The sequence below is a fragment of the Salvelinus alpinus genome, chromosome 37 (genome assembly GCF_045679555.1).
Source record: "Salvelinus alpinus chromosome 37, SLU_Salpinus.1, whole genome shotgun sequence".
NCBI lineage: Eukaryota > Metazoa > Chordata > Actinopteri > Salmoniformes > Salmonidae > Salvelinus > Salvelinus alpinus.
In genome coordinates this window covers 17,730,316-17,743,862 of record NC_092122.1, presented here as the reverse complement: position 1 = coordinate 17,743,862, position 13,547 = coordinate 17,730,316, and the positions used below count along the sequence as shown (strand labels likewise).

The following is a 13,547-nucleotide window of genomic DNA, read 5'->3' as shown; positions in this document are numbered from 1 at the left end:
GACTGGTGCACTTCACAAAATAAATGGCATTAAGAGGAAGGAAAAGTATGTGGATATATTGAAGCAACATCTCAAGACATCAGTCAGGAAGTTTGGTTGAAAATGGGTCTTCCTAATGGACAATGACCCCAAGCATACTTCCAAAGTTGTGGCAAAATGGCTTCAGGACAACAAAGTCAAGGTACTGGAGTGGCCATCACAAAGCCCTGACCTCAATCCTATAGAACATTTGTGGGCAGAACTGAAAAAGCGTGTGCGAGCAAGGAGGCCTACAAACCTGACTCAGTTACACCAGCTCTGTCAGGAGGAATGGGCCAAAATTCACCTAACTTATTGTGGGAAGCTTGTGGAAGGCTACCCGAAACGTTTGACCCAAGTAAAACAATTGAAAGGCAATGCTACCAAATACTAATTTAGTGTATGTAAACTTCTGACCCACTGGGAATGTGATGAAAGAAATAAAAGCTGAAATAAATAAATCTCTCTACTAATATTCTGACATTTCACATTTCTTAAATAAAGTGGTGATCCTAACTGGCCTAAGACAGGGAATTTTTACTATAAAACTTGAAATTTTTACTATGTCAGGAATTGTGAAATACTGAGTTTAAATGTATTTGGCTAAGGTGTATGTAAACTTCTGACTTCAACTGTATGTAGTGAGAAAAATAGACAGTCAGAAAGATAGACAGAAAGATAGATAGCGAAAGAGAGCAAGTGGTCGAGAGAGATACTATGCAGTTCTCACAGCAACACAACGACAAATACACACCAAGCACAAAACGGAAGACGCCATCCACTGTGCTCTATTAGTCATGGAAATACATAAACATATTGCTACATGGCCCATCAGAGCTGCATTCTGCTGGGTGATGTATATTAACTGAGGGTTTCAGAGACAACAAGCCATGCAAACTGGGAAACAGGCCATTAGAGTGACTTATGATTGAGACAGGGCAATTATAGCATAGTATACTGGCACTCCATAACAATGGTTATCAGTTGTATTAATGACAGGAGGAAGAGGCTATGTAGGAATACAAGTGAAAGGGGGAGGTGTGTGTGTGTTCGTACCTGTGACAGGCTGGAGAAGCCTAGGTTGTGACAACCGTTGCAGGGTGTGAGGGCCTCCCAGAACCCAGCGGGGCCACAGCTCTTCTCACCCTCCTCTTCCTCCTGGGCCGGGGGAAGTGGAGGAGTGGGCCGCTGCAGAGAGATATAGTACACACTGTTCATTTAAAAACACACACTCACAACACACACACACACACACACACACACACACACACACACACACACACACACACACACACACACACACACACACACACACACACACACACACTGAACCTCACACTGAACCTCACACAGACCTACTCCAGGTCACTACAGAGAAACACAATACCATATTAAAGATGTATAAAAATGTGTTGGTCTGATGTGTATGAGGAAGTGAATCCAGATGCACAACTGGACGTCTTTTGAAAATGATTCATGCAAATTGTTGACAAGCATGCACCTGTTAAGAAACTAACTGTGGGAACTGTTAGAGCCTCCTTGGTTGATGACGAACTGAAACATTTCATGTTTCAAAGAAATTATGTAAAAAAGAGGTGGCAAACAAGTCAGGCTGCTCAGCTGATTGGTCGACATACTGTCAATTGAGAAATGCTGTGACTAAACTTAACAAAAAGAAGAAAGTATTACCAAACAAAGATAAATGACATAAAACAAAATGGAAAAAGACTTGAGCACCTTAAATGATCTCATGGGTAGAAAACCCAATTCATCTCCATCATTCATTGAAGTCGATGGGCCATTCATAACAAAACCTTTTGGTTTTGCCAATCATTTCAATGACTATTTTCACTAGTAGTGGAAAAACTCAAAAATGAAATGACAACATTGAACAGTGAACCTTCATATTTTGGTATAAAATATTTAATAATAAAAGGATTGCTGTTTTCAATTTGGTCAAGTTAGTGTGGGAGAGGTGGAAAAACAGTTTTTATCCATCAATAATGATAAGCCTCCAGTTATAGACAACCTTGATGGTAAACTATTGAATGGCAGCAGACTGTATCACCACCCCTATTTAACTAAAGCCTAAAAGGAGTGTGTGTCCACAGGTGTGGAAGGAAGCTAAAGTAATTCCACTGCATAAAATAGTAAAGCACCCGTTGCTGGCTCTAACAGCCCCCCCAATCAGTTAACCTTTTGTCAATAGGGGGAGCTGTTAGCATTATTTTTTTTTTTACATTTCCAAATTAAACTGCCTCGTACTCAATTCTTGATCGTACAATATGCATATTATTGTTATTATTGGATAGAAAACAGTCTATAGTTTCTATAGGAGTTGAAATTTTGTCTCTGAGTGGTACAGAACAATTTCTACAGCACTTTTCATGACAGGGTTCAGATTTCAGAAATTTTTACCTCTGATCTGGGGTCTGTTTATAAGGCCACAGTGAATGCTATGAAGAAACCGACACTGCCTACGTCTTCCTCTGGGTGTCTGTACGTCATCACGTTTTCAATGAAGTCGATGGGACGTTCACAGCCATTATAAATGACAAAAATGTACAGAGACCCCCCTTTCTCAACGTGCGCCTCAAGCGTGAAGGCCATCGGACCTGCCTCGTTCCAAATCGTTTTCTAACCAGCAGTATTTCTCCGGTCATGTTTTCAGTCGTTATAGTTGTTAAAAACATCATAATGTAGTGAATTTTAACCGTTTTATATCAATTTATATCCGTTTAGTGCGATTTTGAGGAATTTCTTTGTCGTGCACTCTGAAAGTTTGGACACGTTTTAGGGTGTCGGTCGTTGGTGATGGACATTTCGAAGGACAGAGGACATCTATCGACCAAAAGACGTTTATAACATAGAAAGGATACATTGCCCAAGAATATGATGGAAGATCAGCTCAAAGTAAGCAATATTTAATATGATAAACCGTGTTTCTGTCGAAATATTTTAAACGCATATATCGCCATTTTGTTTGGTATAGCTTCACTTGGCCAACCCTGTATTGAAAAGTAAGGATAATTTTAAAAATGTAAATCAGCGGTTGCATTAAGAACTAATTTGTCTTTCGATTCCTGTCAACCCTGTATTTTTTAGTCAAGTATATGATTAGCTTTTAATTAAACTAGATCACTCTGATAGATGACGTCAGACATATTGAGGCTTGATTTCCTAGTATTTTCATTGTGTAACCACGGTTTTGTATGGCTAAATATGCACCTTTTCGAACAAACTGTATATGTATGTTGTAAAATGATGTTACAGGAGTGTCATCGGAAGAATTCTGAGAAGGTTAGTGAAAAAATTAATATCTTTTGGCGGTGGTTACGTTATAGCGCTCTTTGGCTGGAATCGATGCTCTGGTAACGTTGGAACATGTAGTATGCTAACTTATCGATTTATTGTGTTTTCGCTGAAAAACGCTTAGAAAATCTGAAATATGGTCTGAAATCACAAGAACTGGGTCTTTCCATTGCTATGCTTTGTCTATTTTTATGAAATGTTTTATGATGAGTAAATTGGTCATACACGTTGCTCTATCTAGTAATTCTAGTGGATTTGTGATGGTCGGTGCAATTGTAAACTGTGATTTCTACCTGAAATATGCACTTTTTTCTAACAAAAACTATCCTATACCATGAATATGTTATCAGACTGTCATCTGATGGTTTTTTTTATAGGTTATTGGCTATCAATATCTTAGTTGAGCCGAATTGGTGATAGCACCTGAAGGAGTAAGAAACTGATGGAGTTAGAATAGTGGTGTATTTTGCTAACGTGTTTAGCTAATAGATTTACATATTTTGTCTTCCCTGTAAAACATTTAAAAAATCTGAAATGGTGGCTTTATTCACAAGATCTGTATCTTTCATCTGGTGTCTTGGACTTGTGATTTAATGATATTTAGATGCTACTATCTACTTCTGAAGCTATGCTATCTATGCTAATCAGTGTGTGGGGGGTGGGGGGTGCTCCCGGATCCGGGTTTCTGAGGCAGTAAAAGTTAACAGCCTGTTCTTAGTAAACTGATGGAGATAATTGTGTTTGATCAAATACAAAGCTATTTTTCAGAGAACAAGTTAACTACTGACTTTCAGCATGCATATAGAGAAGGACACTCAACTTGTATTGCACTGACTCAGATGACTGATGATTGGTTAAAATAAATGGATAATAAGATGGTAGTTGGAGCTGTACTGTTAGATTTCAGTGCAGTCTTTGATGTTATTGATCATACATTATTATTGAAAAAATGCACTTGGTATGGCTTTACATCACCTGCCAACACATGGTTGGAGAGTTATTTATCCAATAGAACCCAGTGTTCTTTAATGGAATCTTCTTTAACATCAAATATCTACAATGAGGTATCCCTCAGGGCAGTTGCCTTGGGCCGTTACTCTTCTCTATTTTAACAAATGATTTGCCATTGGTCTTACACAAAACTAGAATGCTTACGTATGCGGATGATTTCACACTTTACAGCACTCAAAGCCAGTGAGCTCACTGAAATTCTAAATAAGGAAACAGTCAGTAGCAAAACTGCAGCTGGCTCATAAACAAAGCAGAACATTCTACTGCACATACAGAACTAACATCATCAACATGCATGCCAGTCTTCACTGGTTGAGGGTTGACAAGAGATTAACTGCTTCTCCTAGTTTTAATGAGAAATATTACTGTGACGAAAATCCAGTCTGTCTGCATAATCAAATAACATTCAGCTCAGACACCCATTCACACCCCACAAGACATACCACCAGGGGTCTCTGCACAGTCCCCAAGTCCAAAACAAATGCCCGGCAGCACAGTTTTATACAGAGCCATGATCGCATGGAACTCTCTTCCATCTCCCATTACTCAAACAGCAAAATGATCTTAAAAAATACTGATTAAAAATACAACTCATGGAACGGCGGGGACAAACACGCACGCAAACATTATTTTTGTTGCATTGTTTGTATATAATTGTATTTAAAATGTGTGTGACTTTCCTTGTCTATAAGTGTTTTGTTACTTTGTAATGTTTAGTGTTTTTTGTGGACCCCTGGAAGAGCAGCAACTGCTTCTGCAAAAGCTACTGGGGATCCTAACAAACAAATAATACACACACGTGCACACACAATATGCCCTTTTTACGGGGTCTGTATTGCCAAGAGGATATATGTTCAGATGGGTCTTGTGAAAGGGGTATTGTCTCCTGATAATACCAGTGACCCACATGATGCAGAGGGAAAGCCCAAGGTCCCAGTGAGATTGAGAGGCAGAGAGGCAGGGGAAATAGAGAAAGAGCAAGACAGGAACAGAGAGAGAAAGAATGATAGAGAGGGGCAGATGGAGTAAGGAGGAGAGGGAGAGAGAAATTGCTGTAGAAAATAAATGGAAGAACCAGAAGGTCACCAGTCTTATGAGATTGTGAAAAGACTAAACAAAATGCAACACAGACATACTCTACAAAACACACAATAATCATTTATCTCTTACACACACACACACACACACACACACACACACACACACACACACACACACACACACACACACACACACACACACACACACACACACACACACACACACACACACACACACACACACACACACACACACACACACACACACACACACACACACACACACAGTCTTCAGGTCTATTAGATGACCTTAACACTGATACGTTATTATTTTTCCGTGTGCCAAATTGGACCCTATTCCCTACATAGTAGGGCACTACTTTGATCTAGAAAGGGTGCCATAAAGGCTGCCAGAAAGGGTTCCATTTGGGACACATACTTCAACATGGACTCAGGCAGCCAGGTCCTTCCAGGTCTGATCAGTTGAATGATGATACACTCTGGTGGAATAATATTAGCATGTCCTTATCTAATGAATATTTATTGTTCTCTGTTGAATGGTAGAGGTGATTTGTCAGAGCTAGGCCCGTTGGAAGCCTGGGGGTAGAGTAGTGGGACTCCCTGACTTTCTCACACCACAAAGTACTATGTTTAGTGGGGAAAAAGCTGGTTTGTTGTGTGCTACTATTAAGGTAGTGTGGGCTTGACTGTGTTGTCAATTGTCAATGGTCATCTTACAATCACACGTGACAATCACAGAATTGTCATGGAAGAGACATTCAAGTTGTAGACACAACAGTACAGACGTCCCTTACAGTACATGTCGGTACGGGCCTCCAAGGCCATGTCGGTACGGGCCACCAAGGCCATGTCGGTACGGGCCACCAAGGCCATGTCGGTACGGGCCACCAAGGCCATGTCGGTACGGGCCACCAAGGCCATGTCGGTACGGGCCACCAAGGCCATGTCGGTACGGGCCACCAAGGCCATGTCGGTACGGGCCACCAAGGCCATGTCGGTACGGGCCACCAAGACCATGTCGGTACGGGCCTCCAAGACCATGTCGGTACGGGCCACCAAGACCATGTCGGTACGGGCCACCAAGACCATGTCGGTACGGGCCTCCAAGACCATGTCGGTACGGGCCACCAAGACCATGTCGGTACGGGCCACCAAGACCATGTCGGTACGGGCCTCCAAGGCCATGTCGGTACGGGCCACCAAGACCATGTCGGTACGGGCCACCAAGACCATGTCGGTACGGGCCACCAAGGCCATGTCGGTACGGGCCACCAAGACCATGTCGGTACGGGCCACCAAGGCCATGTCGGTACGGGCCACCACATTGACACCTGATATGTCATTCGTTGATGTCACATCATTATTAAACAAACATGACGAACACCTATTTGTGACCTGGCTGTTGACTTGTTCTATTCAGTAACCAGTGTGTGGATTCGTTGCCAAGAGGCTTCGCTACTAGCCAGCGAGGCCCTTCCGTAGTGTACAGCAGACGTAGTGAGGAGGGCAGTGGGCTACACACAGACATCCAACACTATGTCTATGGTTATACCTCAGCTCTGGAACCAGGAAGTTGATGAGTGTGTCCTACAGCAGATATGGGAGATGACCATGTTTTTATTCATCAGTCTGTCTGATGGACAGACGCTGCACCACTCTCTAACATTTACAGTGTGTCATGCTAATGGTCGTGCATGCATACAAATTAGCCCATAGGCCTGGATGGGCGCAGGGGACTTATTCACACATCCAGATCCATAGAGAGCCATACAAATAAGTATGAGACACACATACAGACACTGACCATGAAGACACAAAATCTAATACATATTGTACGTAACCCTCTCCATTACATGTGCTCTGTGTGTGTGTGTGTGTGTGTGTGTGTGTGTGTGTGTGTGTGTGTGTGTGTGTGTGTGTGTGTGTGTGTGTGTGTGTTTGTGTTTGTGTTTGTGTTTGCGCCTACATCGTCGCCTCAGTGTGTGACTGATTGAGACGTGTTTGTGCTTCTATTAAACCAAGGCCAAGGCCAGCCCAGAGGCTGTTGCTCCATCAAGCCACCCACTCCCACCACACACACAGCGGCAGTGGTTTGATTCAGACCAGATCAATTCCTGTTAGTGTGCCGCGCCAAACGCCACAGGTATCAATCTCCCTGGAAACGAGAGAAACGAGATGAAAGCCCTTCTACCAATCAGCTCTCAGGGGTGAAGCTAGGCTGACCAAGGCCTTGTTCTAATACTAAAACACGCACCCTTCCTTCCTACCTTACTGCCTTCCTTCAAGTGAATTCCAGCAAAATCACTGATTTGATGTAAAGCAAGGATTCCATTACATAGCTTTCACCAATCCAGTCATGTCAGATCAGTGGTTACTTCACGGAAGGAAGGAGGATGCACTATACTGAACAGAAATATACAGTGCATTCTGAAAGTATTCCGACACCTTCCCTTTTTACACATTTTGTTAGGTTACAGCCTTATTCTAAAATGGATTGAATTCATTTTCTTCCTCATCAATCTACACACAATACCCCATAATGACAAAGCGAAAACAGTTTTCATTTTATTTTAGCAAATGTATTAGAAATTTAAAACAGGAATACCTTATTTACATAAGTATTCAGACCCTTTGCTATAAAACTTGAAATTGAGCTCAGGTGCAACCTGTTTCCATGGATCATCCTTGAGATGTTTCTACAACTTGGAGTCCACCTGTAGTAAATTTTATTGATTGGACATGATTTGGAAAGGCATACACCTGTCTATATAAGGTCCCACAGTTGACAGTGCATGCAGCAAAAACCAAGCCATGAGGTGGAAGGAATTGTCATAAGAGCTTGTATTGGGCACAGATCTGGGGAAGGGTACCAAAAAATGTCTGCAGCATTGAAGGTCACCAAGAACACAGTGGCCTCAATCATTCTTAAATTGAAGAAGTTTGGAACCACCAAGACTCTTCCTAGAGCTGGCCGCCCGGCCAAACTGAGCAATCAGGGGAAAAGGGCCTTGGTCCGGGAGGTGACCAAGAACACGATGGTCACTCTGATAGAGCTCCAGAGTTCCTCTGTGGAGATGGTGGAATCTTCCAGAAGGATAACCATTTCTGCTGCGCTCCACCTATCAGGCCTTTATGGTTGACTGGCCCAGCCAGAGCCCAGACTTGAACCCGATCAAACATCTCTGGAGAGACCCCCCATCCAACCTGACAGAGCTTAAGTGGATCTGCAGAGAAGGGAGAAACTCCCCAAATACATGATCTGAAATAAACGATCCCAGAAATGTTCCATACGAACGAAAAACGTATTTCTCTAACATTTTGTTCACAAATTTGTTCACATCCTTGTTAGTGAGAATTTCTCCTTTGACAAGACAATCCACCACCTGACAGGTGTGTGATATCAAGATGATTAAACAGCATGGTCATTACACAGGTGGACCCTGTGCTGGGGACAATAAAAGGCCACTCTAAAATGTGCAGTTTTGTCACACAACATATTGCCACAGATGTCTCAAGTTTTGAGGGAGTGTGCAATTGGCATGCTGACTGCAGGAATGTCCACCAGAGCAGTTGCCAGAGAATGTAATATTCATTTCTCTACCATAAGCCACCTCCAATGTCGTTTTAGAGAATTTGGCATTACGTTCAACAGGCCTCACAACCGCAGACCATGTGTAATCACGCCAACCCAGGACCTTCACATCCAGCTTCTTCACCTGCGGGATCGTCTGAGACCAGCCACCCGGACAGCTGATGAATCTGTGGGTTTGCATAACCAAAGAATTTCTGCACAAACTGTCAGAAACCGTCTCAGGGATGCTCATCTGCGTGCTCGTCGTCCTCACCAGGGTCGTAACCGACTTCAGTGGGCAAAGGCTCACCTTCGATGGTCACTGGCACGCTGGAGAAGTGTGCTCTTCACGAATTAATCCTGGTTTCAACTGTTTCGGTCCGTATGGCATCGTGTGGGAGAGCAGTTTGCTGATGTCAACGTTGTGAACAGAGTGCTCCATGGTGGAGGTGAGGTTATGGTATGGGCAGGCATAAGCTACGGACAACGAACACGTGTATTTATTGATGGCAATTTGAAAGCACGTAGATACTGTGACGAGATCCTGAGGCCCGTTGTCGTGCCATTCATCCGTCGCCTTCACCTCAAGTTTCAGCATGTTGCAAGGATCTGAACACAATTCCTGGAAGCTGAAAATGTCTCAGTTCCTTCATGGCCTGCATACTCAGACATCACCAGACATGTCACCCATTGAGCACGTATGAGATGCTCTGGATCGACGTGTACGACAGTGTGTTCCAGTCCCAGCCAATATCCAGCAACTTCGCACAGCCATTAATGAGGAGTGGGACAACATTCCACAGCCCACAATCTATTCGCAGCGTGAGGCAAATGGTGGTCACACCAGATGCTGACTGGTTTCTGATCTACGCCCCTACTTTTTGTTTAAGGTATCTGTGACTAATAGATGTTCCTGTTTTTCCAGTCATGTGAAATCAAAAGATTAGGCCCTAATTTATTTATTTCAATTGACTGATTTCCTTACATGAACGGTAACCCAGTAAAATCTTTGAAATTGTTGAATGTTGCGTTTATGTTTTTGTTCAGTAAACATGTCTGCCTTACAGCGTGTCTGAGGCTGCCCTCTCCTGGTTACTAAATTCTACTACAGTAATGGACCCCAGAGTGATGCAGTAGAACATGGTTTTCCAATCCAAGAATAACAATACGACGGTACGATACCACAGACCCAAAATTGCGAAAATGGTCCTCACCCTCCACATCCCCCTTGATTACTCCTGGTCCCATCCTTCCTCCCAGATCCAAAATGGTCCTCACCCTCCACATCCCCCTTGATTACTCCTGGTCCCATCCTTCCTCCCAGATCCAAAATGGTCCTCACCCTCCACATCCCCCTTGATTACTCCTGGTCCCATCCTTCCTCCCAGATCCAAAATGGTCCTCACCCTCCACATCCCCCTTGATTACTCCTGGTCCCATCCTTCCTCCCTGATCCAAAATGGTCACCACCCTCCACATCCCCCGTGATTACTCCAGGTCCCATCCTTCCTCCCAGATCCAAAATGGTCCTCACCCTCCACATCCCCCTTGATTACTCCTGGTCCCATCCTTCCTCCCAGATCCAAAATGGTCCTCACCCTCCACATCCCCCTTGATTCCCCCTGGTCCCATCCTTCCTCCCTGATCCAAAATGGTCACCACCCTCCACATCCCCCGTGATTACTCCAGGTCCCATCCTTCCTCCCAGATCCCAAATGGTCCTCACCCTCCACACCCCCCTTGATTACTCCTGGTCCCATCCTTCCTCCCTGATCCAAAATGGTCCTCACCCTCCACATCCCCCTTGATTCCCCCTGGTCCCATCCACCCTCCCTGATCCAAAATGGTCCTCACCCTCCACATTCCCCTTGATTACCCCTGGTCCCATCCTTCCTCCCAGATCCAAAATGGTCCTCACCCTCCACATCCCCCTTGATTACTCCAGGTCCCATCCTTCCTCCCAGATCCAAAATGGTCCTCACCCTCCACATCCCCCTTGATTACTCCAGGTCCCATCCTTCCTCCCAGATCCAAAATGGTCCTCACCCTCCACATCCCCCTTGATTACTCCTGGTCCCATCCTTCCTCCCAGATCCAAAATGGTCCTCACCCTCCACATCCCCCTTGATTACTCCAGGTCCCATCCTTCCTCCCAGATCCAAAATGGTCCTCACCCTCCACATCCCCCTTGATTACTCCTGGTCCCATCCTTCCTCCCTGATCCAAAATGGTCCTCACCCTCCACATCCCCCTTGATTACTCCTGGTCCCATCCTTCCTCCCTGATCCAAAATGGTCCTCACCCTTCACATCCCCCTTGATTACCCCTGGTCCCATCCACCCTCCCTGATCCAAAATGGTCCTCACCCTTCACATCCCCCTTGATTACCCCTGGTCCCATCCTTCCTCCCTGATCCAAAATGGTCCTCACCCTCCACATCCCCCTTGATTACTCCTGGTCCCATCCTTCCTCCCTGATCCAAAATGGTCCTCACCCTCCACATCCCCCTTGATTCCCCCTGGTACCATCCTTCCTCCCTGATCCAAAATGGTGCTCACCTTTCTGACTCTGCTCAGGGTGCCATTACTGCGTCGCTCCTCGTCTGATAGGTGACCGCTGCCAAAGCTCTCCATGGAATGAGAGTGGGATGAGATGGTCTGGCAGAGCTCCTAAGTAGAGTAGAGTAGAGTGAGGTAGTAATTTAATGACTTGGTTTTATCACCACAAGCATCAGCAATGATTCCAAAGACAACACAAGGATCTATAAGATAAAGATGAAGAGAATAACAACATAACACACCTCAAAGGAGTAGTCTCTGTCCCGACACATCTTCATCTCATTCAGCAGCTTGGAGAGCTCCCCTGTCACAGCATCATCTGGGGAGGAGGAGATGGGGGAGAGGGAGGAGTAGAGGGAGCGAAGGAGAGACAAGGGAGAGGAGGAGAGAGATTATAAGGGGAGAGAGAGGGGAGATATGGGGAGAGAGAGAGGGGTGATATGGAGAGAGAGGGGGAGAGAGAGAGGAGAGGGGGAGAGAGAGAGGGGAGATGGGAGAGAGAGAGATGGGAGAGAGAGAGAGAGAGAGGGAAGATGGGGGAGAGAGAGGGGAGATATGGAGAGAGAAAGGAGATGGGAGAGAAATGGGTAGAGAGGAGATGGGAGAGATACGGGGAGAGAGAGGAGATGGAGAGAGAGGAGATGGAGAGAGAAAGGAGATGGGAGAGAAATGGGTAGAGAGGAGATGGGAGAGATACGGGGAGAGAGAGGAGATGGGAGAGATACGGGGAGAGAGAGGAGATGGGAGAGATACGGGGAGAGAGAGGAGATGGGAGAGATACGGGGAGAGAGAGGAGATGGGAGAGATACGGGGAGAGAGAGGAGATGGGAGAGATACGGGGAGAGGGAGGAGATGGGAGAGATACGGGGAGAGAGAGGAGATGGGAGAGATACGGGGAGAGAGAGGAGATGGGAGAGATATGGGGAGAGAGAGGAGATGGGAGAGATACGGGGAGAGGGAGGAGATGGGAGAGATACGGGGAGAGAGAGGAGATGGGAGAGATACGGGGAGAGAGAGGAGATGGGAGAGATACGGGGAGAGAGAGGAGATGGGAGAGATACGGGGAGAGAGAGGAGATGGGAGAGATACGGGGAGAGAGAGGAGATGGGAGAGATACGGGGAGAGAGAGGAGATGGGAGAGATACGGGAGAGAGAGGAGATGGGAGAGATACGGGAGAGAGAGGAGATGGGAGAGATACGGGAGAGAGAGGAGATGGGAGAGAGAGGAGATGGGAGAGATACGGGGAGAGAGAGGAGATGGGAGAGATACGGGAGAGAGAGGAGATGGGAGAGATACGGGAGAGAGAGGAGATGGGAGAGATACGGGAGAGAGAGGAGATGGGAGAGAGAGGAGATGGGAGAGATACGGGGAGAGAGAGGAGATGGGAGAGATACGGGGAGAGAGAGGAGATGGGAGAGATACGGGGAGAGAGAGGAGATGTGAGAGATACGGGGAGAGAGAGGAGATGTGAGAGATACGGGGAGAGAGAGGAGATGGGAGAGATACGGGAGAGAGAGGAGATGGGAGAGATACGGGGAGAGAGAGGAGATGGGAGAGATACGGGAGAGAGAGGAGATGGGAGAGATACGGGGAGAGAGAGGAGATGGGAGAGATACGGGGAGAGAGAGGAGATGGGAGAGATACGGGGAGGGAGAGGAGATGGGAGAGATACGGGGAGAGAGAGGAGATGGGAGAGATACGGGGAGAGAGAGGAGATGGGAGAGATACGGGGAGAGAGAGGAGATGGGAGAGATACGGGGAGAGAGAGGTGATGGGAGAGATATGGGGAGAGAGAGGAGATGGGAGAGTTACGGGGAGAGAGAGGAGATGGGAGAGATACGGGGAAAGAGAGGAGATGGGAGAGATACGGGAGAGAGAGGAGATGGGAGAGATACGGGGAGAGAGAGGAGATGGGAGAGATACGGGGAGAGAGAGGAGATGGGAGAGATATGGGGAGAGGGGGAGATATGGGGAGAGGGGGAGATATGGGGAGAGGGGGAGAGGAGATTGTGGAT

General features: G+C 45.9%; 1 protein-coding gene across 4 annotated transcripts in view; it reads right to left on the bottom strand.

Annotated features, from left to right (window-relative positions):
• LOC139565959 (ankyrin repeat and sterile alpha motif domain-containing protein 1B-like) overlaps positions 1-13,547 on the bottom strand; it is a 388,198-nt gene that overhangs the window by 205,552 nt on the left and 169,099 nt on the right. For all 4 annotated transcript variants that reach the window (XM_071386670.1, XM_071386669.1, XM_071386672.1 and 1 more), the window contains exons 9-11: positions 11,774-11,850; positions 11,532-11,642; positions 1,075-1,206 (exon numbers count right to left, since the gene is read on the bottom strand). In XM_071386670.1, coding sequence (XP_071242771.1) covers positions 1,075-1,206; positions 11,532-11,642; positions 11,774-11,850 — 320 coding nt within the window. The remainder of the gene's footprint in view (positions 1-1,074; positions 1,207-11,531; positions 11,643-11,773; positions 11,851-13,547) is intronic.